At 33.4% G+C, this 16937-nt stretch overlaps 1 protein-coding gene across 1 annotated transcript; it reads right to left on the bottom strand.

Annotated features, from left to right (window-relative positions):
* Positions 1-1318: 1318 nt before the first annotated feature.
* LOC147397714 (uncharacterized) lies at positions 1319-10514 on the bottom strand. The gene is given in 14 exon segments (XM_086449600.1): positions 1319-1833; positions 1836-1958; positions 2181-2288; positions 2645-2719; positions 3445-3615; positions 4042-4142; positions 4235-4312; positions 4880-5036; positions 5821-6090; positions 7209-7325; positions 7498-7587; positions 7675-7887; positions 7988-8146; positions 9837-10514. Coding segments are annotated over 14 exon segments (2262 nt in total). The 5' UTR covers positions 10224-10514; the 3' UTR covers positions 1319-1620.
* Between the last annotated feature and the right edge of the window lie 6423 nt (positions 10515-16937).

Below are 16937 nucleotides of genomic sequence, written 5' to 3'. Positions count from 1 at the left end.
TTTGGAGTATCTTATTGAACTTTTTTTCCTTCTATTTTTTGTAAGATAATATACCATCAAAAGTTTATTGGTGAAAAATATATATTCTAAACATGAAATTTATTGAACAAGCCTGAAGTAATTGTTTATGATTAAGCTTATGTAAAATCTAAAACCCCAAAAAAAATTCTAAAAAAAATATATTTCAATTTATTGAACAAAATAAATTGAAAATATATTTAAAAAAAATCAATAAATTGAAATTGCTGAAAATAAATTTAAAAAAAATACATATAAATGAAAAAAAAAAAAAAACAAAATCACACACTTACATAGGAAATGATAGTATCTAGGGTTTAAAAGCAAGAGAAGTGTTTAGAAGCATAGAAAAACCTTAATGAGAAAATATTTAAAAAAATTCAATAAATTGAAATTTCTTAAAATAAATTTAAAAAATATATATAAATGAAAAAAATAAAATCACATACTTATAGTGGGAGATGATAATATTTAAGACTTAAAAGCAAGAGAAGTGCTTAGAAGCATACAAAAACGTTGTTATTGAAATCTTGCTTAGAAGCATAAAAAAACCTTGCCTCATCTTGTGGTTAGAAAATGAACCGTTTGAAATTCCTATTGAAATATCGTTATTTCAATTCAAAATACTCTTTATTGGAGTTTGTGTAATAAGTTAATAGTTGAAATACTTAAAAAAAAAAAAAAAAAAAAAGGTGTGTTCAATAAAGAATCCCACAAAATTCTCCAATGGGATTAAACAGTCAAATATTATTATTTTAATTCAAAATAATTTATTATTATTATTATTATGATTATAAGTTTTTGGACGAAGTTTAGAGGGCTGTGGTGTTGAACTACTAATGTGGTGATCCATTTTAACCAAACGACCCTTAGTAAGAATTAAATCTTACTATGTTAGTAAGGAAAGTGTTTCCAATATCAAATTGAAATCTTGATATTTTAAATTTAAAATCACTATGTACTGAGTCTCGTTGGAGGTATGTGTAATTAGTTAATAAATAGAGTCCTTTAATAAAAAATAGTAAAAGATGCGTTCAATAAAAAATGGCACAAAATCCTCCAATAAGATTTAGAGGTTATACTTGGTCACCGAACGGTGCATCAACAAAATCGCACTCGGTTCGATCCTTATGGACTTATGTTCTAAACTTGGTGATCTACGGACTGACTAATAAGTGAACCTAAAACAGGATACAAGCCCATCAGAAATTACTTGTTTTTTGAGATCCCATTATAAATTTCATACATATATACGTTGTGATGGTCAGTTTATACTAAATCCAGTTGCGTTTTATGAGAATTGAGAGAATAACTCAATATTATACTAAATCCAGGACATGACTGGTTCTTTGATCCTTCTCCTTTTTGGAGAGGAAGAGTAGACTCGGTTGCAATTATATTTTCTGTAATATCAGCAAGAAGCTCTGTTCCAAAAGACAGTTGCAATCGAGTGTATACTCGACCTGGATTAAAGCATTTACAGGACGGATACGACAAAGATGTATCCTGCACTGCACTAGAACATTTTGAAAGACTAACATTCATACACACACACAACAAATATGAAACTCTACAAATTCCAGGTCAGACACACTTTGATTCTTAAGAACAGCAAACATCTGCACACCAACTAAGGCAACCAAAACATGCTAATGCAGTGCAGAGCTGCGTGAGAGCAATAGCGCATTGGTCATTCATTCGAGAACAAACCTGGATGCAGCATGCACAACACCAGATATCTCCTAGTCTTTCACAGCAATTAGAAGCTGCCTTGAGTAAGGCACCTGCTGCAGGATCTGACGAGCTTGCTTCAACAAATTGGGAGGAATGTTCTCTGCAGTGGCAGTCAAGTTACCAAAGCCCAAACCCAAGCTTCGCACCAAGATTATTCTCTGTCCTTTGGAGTCTACCATCTTTTGCAGATCAAATTTTTGGGAAACTGTTTCCGTAATTCCACCAATTTAACAAATTATTGGAAAGATGCACATGAAACATGATATACAAGTTATAATATTAGAATGCAAGTGAAGGATTGAGAGAGAGAAGAGGATATGAACTCACTTCCAATAAAAGAACTTGGAACTTGGTTGAATACTATTAACTACGGCAGGAATTTTAGCTAGCATAGCATAGGTTTTATAAAAATTTAGATGAATGCATACCTCTTGCATCCCAACTGATTCAGAGGCTTGTTTCCTTCTGTCAGCTGGAAGTAACATCATACGGGTATACTCGGATGGAATGCTACGTTGTATGCTCATTTTGGCAACCTTTAAGAAAAAAAAGAAAGAAAAACATCACAAACAACAGCATTTTGTATGTAAGGAAACTCAAATTGGCAAGGAGTAAGGATGAGATCATCCTCCTCATCTAGGTGGTAAATGTGAGACATGGTATTTCCTAGAACAAAAAAGACCCAATTAGATAAAACCTGAACCATGACAATTCACCACCTACTTTTGGACAGTTTGAAAAATATTGCAAAAGTCCAGAAATAGACTATAAATTGGATGGTTAGGATCCCAAAGGGGAGTGCTTCTCTATATCCTATCCAGCAGTATTCAAGTCTGTCCAGATTTCTTATGATTTTGCAAGAACCACTGTTCAGAATATTATATAACAAAACCTTCTCCTCAAGCTGCTTGCTCTCCGATAACCATGCTTGAGATGTAAGTAGGTCAATTTGGTGCTTTGCAACTACCTGTTCAGAATGGCAACAATTAAAGAAGACAAACATATATATCCAGATGTCTACTTGTGAAATTCAAAATTTAATAGTCAACAAGAATTCAATGAGAAATATCAATTCTAAGAAACCTAATGGAGAAATCAGAGGCATACATAGAAAAGGGTTGTTACCTTGATCCAAAAAAAAAAAAAACTAGTACGAGATCTAACACACATAACATAGCTAGTTTACCTTCTAATAGGTCAAAGCACCATTGAACAATAACAGGTGAGGAATCAAGATAATAAGAAATGGAAAGCATAATACACATTATAGGATTACATATTTACACCTGACTACCTGAGATAAGTAAAAGCATATTGAATCTCAATTCATTCATGGAACCCTTTGAAATGGATCACAGAAGTTCAGGTGGATTGTTTTTCCAAAGTAGTAGAGGTTGAAGATATGTGAGACTTGTAGAACTCCATAGAAACTAAAGTGGGTCAAATTACTTCCTAGATGAAGAATGGGACAAATACTATGTAGCTATTCCGCATTAGAGTGCTTAATGATATAAGAAAACCAACAATGCTAGACCTACATAAACAAATGTTTGTGTCCATTTCTCGATAGATCTTACATTCTACACCCTCAATAACAACATGATCAGGAATGATTCATCTTCCGGAAACTAAACACAGATTCTTTTTTAAGACGACCAAATTGAACATTATATTCAAAAGTTGGAGCCTTACTTTTTCAAGAGGGATGCCCTTTGCCTTTCGCACTTCCACGTCTATTACATAGTTGCTCATATCTGCTAAGATACCTTTAACTTTAAGAGAGTCAGGAAAATTTCCTTCATATCTGCCTGATATAGTCAATGGACTTCCAGATAAAAGGTCCGGAATATGGCAAGGATAAACCTACCATGGGGAATACAGACAAGACTTTGTTAGTAGCAGAGGAAGCCAAATGAGTGAAACTAGAAGAGTCGTACATTAATGTGACCCAAAAATAAATTCAGTAAAATTTCCTGAACACCTTTGCAAATATCTCCGGTAGGTCGACTAATAACAATCATGGTGGAACAAAGGATAAATGATCACGATGAACAAAAAGTGCAGCACTATCAGCCTAAGATGAAATAATAATAGACATAAAGCATCCGGAAACAGAGGACAGAACACTGCCAACCTATAGTTAAAGAACACAACAAAAAATAATGAAAGAAAACATACAATATAGACATATATCTGTTACGTGATTTCCTAGCTCTGCAACTTGATCCTAGAGAGCTCTAACAAATTCAAGAAAACATAAATAAAGAACAGAAGTCTGGAGAAGCAAACCTCGAGTGCACCAAGGTGCTCTAAACTATCAATAGTTATATTTGCAAGAATTGCAGATGATACTTTAGTAATTAGGCTTTGAAGGCGAACATCAATAGAATCTGGCCAGACAAAAATGACATAACAAAAGCAGATGTAAACAAATGAATTAACTAAAGAAAAAAGTAAATAGTTGCAAAAGAACATATCTGACCTGGATCGTATGCAACATCATAATGACCTTTACCAATTAGTGCTAGCATTTGCAAAAAATAGTGATTACAGTATGCACCTGGCAAATTTTTCACACAATAAGTTGGAATATAAAAAAGTAAACCGCACAAGATTACAGTAAATAAATAGTATGAGTCTGAAAGTGTATTATCATGTAACGCCTTTTGGACGGAGTGTGGAAAATTAAAACATGGTATAGACTACAAAGGTTATTGAAGCATAACAAATTCTGTGTATGAGAGAGTATTTGGAAAAAACAACACATCGGATGGCATCAGTTACAGTTTACAAAGGAAGCAGAATATATTTAGATGTCAATGAATGAATTTGGTGGACCATTAATGTTTGTCTTAACATCAGGTACTTAGAATCCATGTCAAATGCAAATTGAATATATAAGAAGGCAAATGAAGTAAACATGTCTCGGAAATTAAACAGGCGACATGTCAAGGATGATTTCAGTAAAACTAGCATGGTAAGAGCATTTCATATGCCAAAATGTTTTTCTACATAAAGTTGTATATGGTTGAATCTTTTCCAAAGTTGAACAATCATATTGAAGATAATACAGCTCAAAGAGTTCCCTGAAAACAAAAAGTGGGTACCTAAATACCAGAATCCTTACCAATGCCAAAAGTTGAAATACGTGGCGACATTGATCCTATGTTTTTCATATGACCTTTCATAACATCGCAAATGTGCCTTTCATCTTCAACAGCCCCATCAGTAATAAGAAAAATAAGAGGAATCGAATCACAAGTATCAGATAGCATCTCTATTGCCTGAGAAAAAGCAGGATGGGAGACATGAGCCATGTATCTTTTCCAATTACCATTGATGTTAATGTTACGAAAGATTGTGTTATAAACATAAAAATGAAGCAAACTGAGTTGGACATGAGATGGATGCAAAAATGCTGCATCATTTATTTACTAGTGTATAATGTATATGATAGGCAATATAGCAAGTTATACACCAGATGGGCATGCTCATCCAGCTATACCATCCATTTGATGGACAACCTCATCAATAAGCCAAAAAGAGAGCACCATACATTCCAAACATTCTTAAGTTCAAGCCAGACCTAGTCAAGGCTGTCCAACTAAAATTTCAAGATGTTAGCCACAATGATTAATAGAGGTAGTATGGGATTTTCCTCAATTTGTTTCTTTCCTCGTTGATAAGTCACACCATGCTACATTTTCTTACATGGGCTATATTCCTCATAACTATATGCATATGAGTATAATGAAGGCCAATTACACAATTTCACATGAAAGCATCATGGTTTTAGAACTTGATTTAAGAGTCAAGGCCAAGGCTTAACCGGGATGGCTGCGTCAAGGTTGAGTCAGACCGAGTAAAGGCTGACTCACACAGAATCAAATCCAATCCCGAGAAACAAAGGTTTTTTATTTTTATTTATTTCAAGTCCAACATTACCATGTTGTTACAGCAAGTTAAAAACAATATCATCCGAGTATAAAATTTGAAGGGTAACAAAAAATATAAGTGGTAACTTTGATAGCAAAATCAACCCAAAACCAGTTGAAAAGGAGACTACACCTGATTTAGGGGTAACAAAATGTTTGTACCACCCCCGGCAGTAAAGTTTATGCTTATCCATTGAATTGCTCTTTCGATCGTTTCATTGGTTGCTAGCTCCAGTGATGAAGAGAATAAATGAGTCTCTCCATTAAAAGCTATTATGCTAAAAGAATCCTCTGCACTGAGCTTAAATAGGCTTGCTGATACTGCATTCTTCACACTCTCTAGGGGGCTTTCTTGCATGCTTCCACTTATATCAACTAGAAATACGACTTCCTTTTTGAAAACCTATTGAATTCATTAAAATGAGATAGGTGGACACATAATAAAATTCCAACAAGCAAAGGACTAGCAGTGTACCAGCGAGAAGAATTAAAACTAGTACAGGTGACTCATGTAGACATCCAAGAACCACTTGGTAGAATGGTTTTCTAATAGATGATAATACAATTTGTCAATTGCAGAACATACAAATGTGTATAAAAGCACAGCTATGCATATTGTAACAAATGTAAGAAAATTTCCATATCTGATAAAATTTGGACAGTGTTCCATAACGTAAGAATATACTTTGTTGTATGGTCAGATCTCATAGAAAGATTAAAATTTTTGAAGGACAGAATCTCAAAACAGGTTAGGATTGGATCACATTGTCTACCAATCCATCGCATAAATTGCTTACATGATATGTTTACCATGGAAATCAGAAAAGAGAAGGCATGTTTCATAGTTTCACTTTTTTTTCGACAAATGTCAATTGAATCTTTTTTGAATGCAAGAGATTCACTGCTTTTGTGAGCATTATCTTGTGAAAGAAATCGCCTTGGTTTATAATAATCTTTTCAATATGAACTTTCAAAAAAAACATATGCAGTATATGTAGTGTGCTCCTAATGAAACCTCATTTTTCTGTTTCCACTAACTACTTTTACTTTTAATAATTACGTTTTTAATCAATTAAAATAGATCCAGGTCCTTCACATTTTTGCAATCCAGTTCAGACTGTCCTGCCGGATAGGGACCTCAGGCCCCAGTTTTAAAACACTGACTTACATCTTGCCTCCTTTATAAATGACGACCAAATTTAAAATTTCGCAAGCAACACGACCTATGTTACCTAGATACTGATGATACATGGCTAGGGTTCGCCACAAACACAGCATTTACAGTTAAAAAACAAAGAGCCCAACTTGGATACAGCGTCCATTAAAGTGCCCAGGTAACCTTCGATAATAACCGATTCAGTCTTACCTCTCATCAACAATTTAAATGTTCATGGCCTCAGATACCAGAATACAACTAATAGTTTATGTACTGTGTCCCTGGGAAATATTCCTGCAATAGAAGAATGTGTCGTGAACAAAAGATTCACACCACATTGACATGCCTAGACTAATGTCACACACCTTTCTACTCTGGTCATTTCCCGGGACAAGGAAAAGGCAGAACATCTCCCTTTGATCAAAGTCATGTGCAAGTGGAGATTGCAAGAGAAACACACCGGACATGTCGCTTGAAGAAACCTGCGAACATTTAAAGAATCCAGGAAAGTGATTTAGATTCTATACATGTTGAAAATTAAACCACTTATGAAAACAGGTATACATACATCTACAGTTCCATATTGCCTCTTTAGATCTAAATAATGAACTATGTTAAGAAACATGTAGTGACAATAACTATTTTTAATCTTACCGTATAAGAAAAATTAAAGTCGGTATTTGACCATGTAATAACATCTGCTTCATATAAGCAACCCAATTGTCCCACTTGGCGTCTTGTTTCCTAAAAAGTCCAACAATTCATTTCAGTTGATTATGTTATGGAAGATTAATCCAAAAAAATCAATCTAAACCATTCGCAGAAGTTCACCTTCAATGGATGGCTAATCATCTTGCAAAGAACTTCTGTTCCAATACCAGAATTAACATTCAAATGTATCTTCTCTCTCTTAGAACTGCTCCTTCCAGCAGAAGTGACATATTCTGGAAAGCTAAATGGTACATTGAGCGAGAATTGACCTGCATTATATAATAATTTCTGAGACCAACTAACTTTGATCGCAAGATTGGATCCTCCAGCAACCTTGAAAAAATAAATGGCGAGAATTAGATACCTTGCACAATTGAACAGGAAAATCAACAGTAACTTTTCTAGATAACCAATTTGAGCAGTAAAATACTACCTGTGGTATCGTTAAAGTAAATATATGGGGTCTCAACAGGCCTCCATCTTCCTTTTTTGCTACTTTTCCAGTATCTCCTTTTTCTTCCATGGCAATCAGTTGAGTAGAATATGATCTTCCAGTAACATCGATATCAACATCAACACCTAGAATTGAACCCTGTTAGCCAAATCATGTCTTGCTTGAGATCAATGAACAAGCTAAATGCTAAGGAGTAAAAAAGAAAGCAAACTGAAATAAATACTACACTTCAGTATTGTGAAAAATTGCAATAGCAAAGATAACACAATCGCACAAAACACAAGGATTTACGTGGTCCGGCAGTGTGCCTACGTCCATGAAACAGAACAAGAACAATCACTATTTTCTCTCTTAAGTTTTACAGCCCTAGAGATCTCTATTTATATAACCGAGAGTTACCAAAACAAGTAAAACTCCCCAAAACAGAAACCCCCAAAAATAGAAAACCCCTTAAGAAAATATTACACGCGTAGCACAACAGAATACAAGACATTTACACAACAAGTATATCATTACAACTGAAAAACATCAAGGCATTTAAAATCACAGAAGGGAACGAAAAATAAGGTGTACATTGCACGATCGGTTTAGCTAAAATCTAGTACAGTCAATTCACAATGATTACCTAACAAACCAATTTTAAGTCAAACCGAGCTGGGCCCAGAGTGATCTTAATTGACTAAGACTCGTCCTAGTTATATCTTGATTCACCCAAGTCCTGAAACACTCGTCTTGGCATTGGCTCGAAACATATTGAGATTTGGAACTAAGATCGTAATCCTTCAATACTAGTGATTAATAACTACAAACACAAAGAATAATCACATTAGCCATGGGTAGTGTGATTAAAAGCTTCCTCTCCCTATCTGGCACCATAATTCCTGGTGCAAAATAAATTTTCTAAAAACACATCATCCAATTTCACAATTTCTCACTACACGTTCTACATACTCCCTACTCCTGTGGTAAACATACTGTAGTAAGTCATGTAAGATTACCCATTTGACCTTGTAAAAAGATGGGAAGTCCCAGGTTCACTGCAAAAATAAAAACAGCATAATTTGTTTTGTTTTAAGCTTCTTAGTTGAACTACTTTGACTCATCTTGTGTACCATCCCCTCCCCTCCCCATATTCAAGCTTCCAAGTACCTTTTCTAGTTAATATTAAGATCAAATGTTACAAGCCGCTGCTAATCCACTACTAATTTCATTCCTAGGGTTAGTTAGGACATCTCTTCGTTGTGGTTCTTTGTCTCACTTACTGAAGTATTGGGAACATGGGCAATTGACCTAAATTACAGTAATAAGACTCAAGATTTCGTAGTTCTTACAATTTTACACGTTAAAATAATAATAATTAGACTTACGTTACCCAGAAATTAATTTACAAATTTATCTGAAGATCCAAAATTTATAATTCTGATTCTTTGCCTTACTGTAAGTATTGGGTAGATGGAACAATTGAACAAAATTAAACAGATAAATGATTAAGAGCTCGAGATTTCTTAGTTCCAAGTTCCAACTATTACAATTTTACACAATACTGTTTTAAAAAAAAAGACTTACGTTACCTGGAAATTAATTTACAAATTTATCAAAAAAACAAAAACTTCTAATTGTGATTCTTTGCTTTACAGGAAGTTTTGGTTAGATGGAACAATTGACCAAAATTAAAGAGATAAGAGATTAAGAACCCAAGATTTCTTAGCTCCAACTGTTACAATTTCACACACTCTAAAAAGACAACAAAAAAAGAAGAAAGAAAGAGTTACGTTACCCAGAAATAAATTTGCAAATTTATCTAAAAGAAACAAACTTTCTAATGTACCTGCTCGCCCATTGGAATCGCAAGACGACAATCGCAGCTTCGACCTCCGGAGACACAATGAACCCACCATGATCCGCTCACCGACACAAATGCAGTGTCCAAGTAACAATCCACCTCCATTGCAATCCAGTTCATGTGAAGGGGAATTAACGCTGGTGGATCACATCTTCCATAAACGTGAGGCTGATAGCTCGGAATATCAGGATTGTCCACCATCTCTGGATCATAGATCACAGCGTAAACAGTTGGAGCACTCGGGAGGTACGAATTCGGATATTTCTCCATCTCCACCTGTTTCGGGGCCGAATTTGATCGTTCCTTTCCAAAGTAGATACGTTTCGCAAGTCTCAGTCCAGCTTCAACCGAATACACGAACTCGTCCGCCATGATTAAGGTTCTTCAACCAAGATATTGGAAAAAACGACTGTGTGGTTGGGAAACTGTGGGAGATCGTTGGAGACGAACGAAGTTTGGGTTTTGGATTGAAGAAGATGAGGATGAATTCGAATGAGTAGCAGAAGAAGAGAAGGAAACGAATGAGATTTCCAGGAATCGCTTCTGAAACGAGCTTCCATTTCACGTCTGTGACGCTTCGTTTCTGAATTAAAAATGAGAGAGAGAGATGACAGTCGTACGTGACAATGAGTGACACTAGCAGTCTCGTCGTAGGCATGTAAAAAAGGCTTTTTCTAACATTTAACAGCGCCCATTGAGGTGCGGGAAGAGAGTTTTAATCTTCCATCCTAATTGTACACGATCTGAACTCTTGCAAGGGAGTCAAAGCCGTTAACAATAACGGCACATGTCACGCTAGTTGATTATATTTTTCTTTTCTTTTTTAAATGGATTTAGAGTGATTGTTTGCTCACAGACCAATACTGCTTACACATGTGGTGCTGTTTACATAAGTAATAAGTAAGAACTTTTTCTCTCCTGACCAGACATCCAACAGCCCATGAATCTTTTGCTTTTTTAGATTTCAAATCTTAAAAAATATCGTGGGATCCACATGAATTATCATTAGCAATGGAACATCACAATCTTTTAAATTTCATCAAAATTTTATAATAAAAAATAAACAAACAAAAAAATGAATTTTTTCGAACTTGATCAATGATGTTGAAAATGAATAACAACTAAACATCTAAATTTAAAATAAAAATACAACTGTAGAAATAATTATTTTATATATTTAAATTCATAAAATTTCATCTTTTTACAACACTTGTATTGGATTATATTTTTGAATAGGACAAGATGATCTTATTATAAAATTTTGATTTTTTACCATAGGTAGGAGAGAGAATATTTATCTTATTATTGCTTATGTCTTCAACCCCACATGTTAAAATGATGTTGGTCTCTGGGCAAACAATCACTCGTTAAGTTATTACAACTCTTTTACAAAAGAGATTCAATAGTCACACCAATTTTTACTTACAACATACAAATCATTTTGAAATTAGGGTGAATATTCATTTTTGTGCATTGAATATGGTGGTATATTGTTCATTTTAATTTTCTAAACATGCATTCGTCATTTTTATGACTTATAGACTCGTGAGTTTGTCATTTTTAATATTTACGAATTCGTAAATATACAGTGAATTCATTGATTATAAAAGTAATGAATTCACTCGAAATGCATGTTTTGGAAATTAAAAGAATAGTGTACCGAAACAGAAATTTGGACATAGGTTGTTCACGTTCTAGGAAAAATTGTTAGTTGTTTACCCATAGATTTAGTGTCATAAGTAAAAATTGACGTGCCAATAGAATCTCTTTTTACAAGATAAAGAGATATTTCCCAAATTGTGCACCATTAATGAAAAAATTCTCGTTCTATCACATTGTTCATTTCAATTCCCAAAATATATTTTTCTAATGAATTCGTCACTTTTATAATCAAGTAATTCATTGATAAATTACCAGTGAGATCACTAATATAACAAAATCATTGGTATTTTATCAACAAATTCACTAAAAAAACATATTTTGAAAATTAAAATGAACAGTATACCGCGCTTGGGATTTTGCCATGTCCAACACATGAAATGGAAACTCGTCCTAAGATAAATAATTTTTCTTTAGAAATTTTATTGTCACACCATTTTTTGCTAACACAACCCCAATTCATATGTAAATCATCAAGGAATTAACATACATCTTGAGGTAGTGTTAGCAAAAGTTAGTGTGACAATAGAAACTATCCTTACATATACAGATATGGATATAAATAGATAGATATATAAATAAGGGTGCGGTTCAAGGGCCATATGAGAAGACATATGAAAAAACTTTCGTTTTTCAAAATAAGAGTTAGAGCTTTTAGATTGAGCTGATTTTTTGCAAGGATGGTCACTATGATGAAAAGATCATCCTCACAAAAAATCAGCTCAATCAGAAACTTTAAAATCCATCAAAAGTGATTTACAAATTAGTGATAAAAATTGGTAAAAAATCAACGGTCTACATTCTAAATCACTTTTAATGGGGTTAGAAGTTTCAGATTCGACTGATTTTTTTTTTTTTTTTTGATGATCTTCCCATCATAAAGATCATCCTCACAAAAAAATCAGCTCAACCCAAAATTTCTAACCCATATTTTAAAATTTTATTAAAAACGAAAGTTTTTACATATGTTTTCTCATATGACCCTTGAACCTGACCTTATAAATAAAAGACATTGAAAGTGAATTGGGAGTATTTAAATCTAAATATTAAGTCCATGTTTGGAGACATTGGATTCTAAACCATCACTCAAAATGCTGAAAATCCAAAGTAACAGATCAATAATTAGACACAAGTTTTGGTGGGTTAGTCAACTGATAGTGAAAAAAAAAAAATTATATGTGGGTGGTCCCACTAGAGTGAGTGGCATAGTATTTTAATGTGTGCAATGAATCTCTTCAGAAGAGCACTATCTTAATCTTTATTATTCGTGATAAGTATTAAAGTAAATAGTCAAGCTTTGCGTCCTTCCTCAACCTCTTTTTTCTTTGGTTTGATTTGATTTGATTTGATTGTCAGCATAACCGACCATTTTCACCTGTCATAGGCATCCCCATACACGTTGATCGTATGATGGGGTGTCGTAGGTCAAAGTGATTATTACATGGCATGGACTCTCGCTTAAAATTGATGTCAAATCAATTCGATTTCCGTCTAGGCCACGAAGATGATGCTTCCATCTACCCTTAAAAGATTAAAAACAAAAAATTACTAATATATACTTAGGAATGTGTATATAACCATAGATTATTTTTACTGATGTATCTCATATGATTTTGCACACATACCACATCAGGTGAGTTTTTTTGTTTTTTGTTTTTTGTTTTTTTTTTCGAGTCAGATTATAAGAACAACCCTTAAAATCACTTGAAAGAGAGTGAGATATGGATACTTGAACAATAACAGCCCCATCTGTGGTGTATGTGGGCCACTTAAAGAAAGCTCCAATGTGGGATGTTGTTGGGGACATCGTCTTAATTGGGTGCTCCTCAGAGAAAATTAAAGTGTGGGTTTGCCATGACGAGTGTCTTTCATGTCATCTCCATGTGGTGTGAGGTAGAGATAGAGCGAGAAGCACATTTTGTGGGATGCCTCAAGACACCACGTAGATAAATTTCTAGCACAGATGCATTTGTCACGCTAACTAATAAGCCACATGTATATGGGCAACATTTGTGATTTGGCGCCCTTTGCAATGGCTCTTGACTAGGGGTGTCAATGGGTATCAATTTAATCGAAAAAATCCGATTCCAATTCCCTTTTTATTGGAATCGATGATAGTCAGGTCTAAAATGGAATCGGACCGATAGGAATTAGAATCGTTAGGTTTTATCTAATGGGTACTTAATGACAATTTATTTTGTCGTTTCTTTTTCTACTATAGATGGTTTAAAATATTATTTTATTTCAAAATTAATGCATGTCACATGTAAAGTTCTTCAAATATTTGTATAAATTAGCGATTTGAGCTTAAAAGATATCTCTTCTAAAAATTTATTATTTTTAAATAAGATAAATATTTATTTTTAAAAAATCATTAAATTATAATTAAGTTAATAATTTTGGAGATATTATGTTGATTTTTTAAAAGATTTTTTTTTTTTTTTTTTTTTAATAATAATTTGAAATACATTTTTTCTCATTAGAACTGGAATCAATGAGTAACCTTGTTTTTTGGTGGTTTTGAGTCTCGTTCCATTAATTTTGAAATCTGACCCGGAACCAATAAGACCCAAAACCGATACATTGACACCCCTATTTTTGACACACATGACATACCAAAAGGGTTAAAATCATATTTAGTTGATTTGTCGGTCCCCATGAGTTATTTTCTATTTTTCGTATTAATGAAGACCCACCACCACCACTACTAACACCACAACATATTTAGTAGTCAATTAATAAGAGTTACCTCTCAACTTGATGTAAACAAAACGAGTTATAAGTCACGTAGATTGAACCAAATTACAAACAAGATAAGTATGGTCCAGACCATCCCATCCGCCCTTAGGTCAATACAATCACTCATCACTCAATAAAGTTGTTTTCTCCCGTAAGCAAGTATGTCACACATGGTATATCCAAGATTATGGTGCGCAGGTGTAACGTCTTGGTGTCATTGGACATGCCTGACCATTCAATACGGACTTAAGATTTAACTCAAGCTCTTGAAAAGAATCCAATCCAATATTATTTCTAGATTAACTATGACCATATCCATAATATGTGAGAATATCTACAACTTATAGTCTATATATCTTCTTCTTTTCTTGATGACAAGGCCTGCACATCACATGCACCAAATAAGTGAGAGTTCGCCCTCATGGATTATCCTAAGGAAATGCTGCTCATACTGAGTATCAAACTTACAACCTATAGACTCTCACTGCTTATTGGATCTAAAATTGCTATTAAACCATCCCTTGAGGTTTGTAATATATATTTTGTTTATATATAAGATCTACAGCTATTAATTAGGTATCTATTAATTGATTGAATTTGGATTCAAATGTAATACTAGATAAGGATATGATGGCATGTCCCAGGACTTTGATGGTCCAAGGGAAAGGTAATAAATCAAATCAAACACATTAATTGTCTTGATTCGTAAAAATATATATGGTCCCATCTTTGCTTATGTGACAGGCAGCTATGGAAAGGTTGTGTCAAGTCATACGAGGCCCCCACCTATTTATGAATAGAGAGTATGTCAAGTCTGTCTGCCAGCGTGTGAACCAACCGCCCAAAAAAATGCTCTCACATCAACATCGTTCCATACCAAATGCATTTAGATTTATTAGGGTGAGAATCAAAACATAAAGAAAATTGCTCCCACATGTTTTTCTCATTGTTGGCCATGATTGGCCTTTCTTTTTTATGAGATTTCCCATAATCATGGTTTTAAATAGAGAAAATTATTTAAAAGACCTTAAGTTAGGGTCTTCTTTCTAAATACTTCATAACTTTTGAGTGGTAATTTAATAACACAATTAATAATATTGCATAAAATATATCAGATTTTATTCAAAACCCAAGAGATCCGAAATCCGAATTTAGCGAATTTGGGTCTTTGGAGTAGAACCGAATAAAAAAATGGGACGAAATGAGCATTAGATGAAAACATAATCTTTAAAAAATATATATTAATGTTTGATTTGAATATCTATTTCACAAATATAATATATTCATTTCAAGTATTTGTGAAGATCTATCCAGTGATGAACTCGTCATTTGGGAAAAGCATAGATACAAGTTCATTATTGATTTCCCTCTATGTTTTGGTCAATATTAGTGATACCTCTTGTGTTTTCAAAGTGAATACATGCCCCACTTTGACTTTGGTTTGGTATAAGAAATTGATAGAAATGCCATTCTCTTTAACCTCTAGTTAAAATCCCTTGATTCTTTTTGTCCATAAAATCAATTATCTTTGGAATTGTTAATAACAACAACAAAAAATTCTAATTTTTTTTCCTTCAATAAATCTATTATCTTAAAGATCTTCAATATTTATAAGAAATTATTTTTAACTTATTTGTCTTTGTCGTCAATCCATCACTTACAATCTTACCTTAATCTCTTGTAGAAAACTCTAATTGTTCTATCAAAACAGTTAAACGTCTTCTACTTCCCTTTAAATCCAATATTGTTTTTAAGGTCAGTATGTTGAAGGACAGAGAGAGAATTTTGAAGTTGAAGATGGACAATTTTGAAAAAATTGATCCTCGACCTTCTCCAAACAACCTATCTTACTAGAGGTTTGAAGGTTGAAGAGATAAAATCTTAAAGTTGATGATTGAGGATCAAAATTTTTCCTTTAATTCAAATATAAATTGTTTTGAGAAGAAAATCAAAGGTTTTCTACTTAGACGTCGAATATGAGTGTATTTAGAACATTTAATTTACTATTCACAAAAACAAAACAAAAAAACCGTTAAGGGGAGTGTCATCAATTTGAAAATATATGAGATTTCTCTATTATTGAGCAAAAAATTGAAGGAGATGTTTAAACACGTATTAAGAATCATAAAGATGGATAATTCGGGACCACTGGACCCAAAAAATATGTGGTAAGGCATTAGCAAGGGCTCACATCAAACTTTCTATATCATCATCATTATATTGTATAGAAGCAAATTCGTGTTTGAACTCTAGAAATTGACTTTTAGGTAACTTCATGTAATTGTATGTATGAGGCAGAAAGTCAAATGTGAATGATCAATTAGCTCCTCATGGAAATTATAATTTTTTTTTTCCAAATATCATATCTTCAACATGAAATTTTAGAAAAATTTATATTTAGAAGTGGTTCACTTGATCGGTCGATCAGCTCAGCTCAGCTCCCAAGTTCTGGAAATTCTATTTGAATCAAACTGGTTTTATTAGAGAATTTGGTTGGAGAAGTGGTTTGGTGTAATCTTTAAAACTCTGCGTTAAAAGCATTGCAGGCCAGTGAAGTAATATTGATGGATGGAGATGTCAGCGTTGTATTTAATTTACTTTGGCTTATATTATATTTCTTCTCAAAAAAGCTGAAATCGTCAGTGAAGTTGGTCAAAATGAATATAACGTCCCTAGATGTTGTTAGTA

Source organism: Akebia trifoliata, chromosome 8, assembly GCF_017979445.1.
Source record: "Akebia trifoliata isolate Shusen 1 chromosome 8, ASM1797944v1, whole genome shotgun sequence".
NCBI classification, from domain to species: Eukaryota; Viridiplantae; Streptophyta; class Magnoliopsida; order Ranunculales; family Lardizabalaceae; genus Akebia; species Akebia trifoliata.
This window is presented reverse-complemented; position numbering and strand designations above follow the sequence as displayed.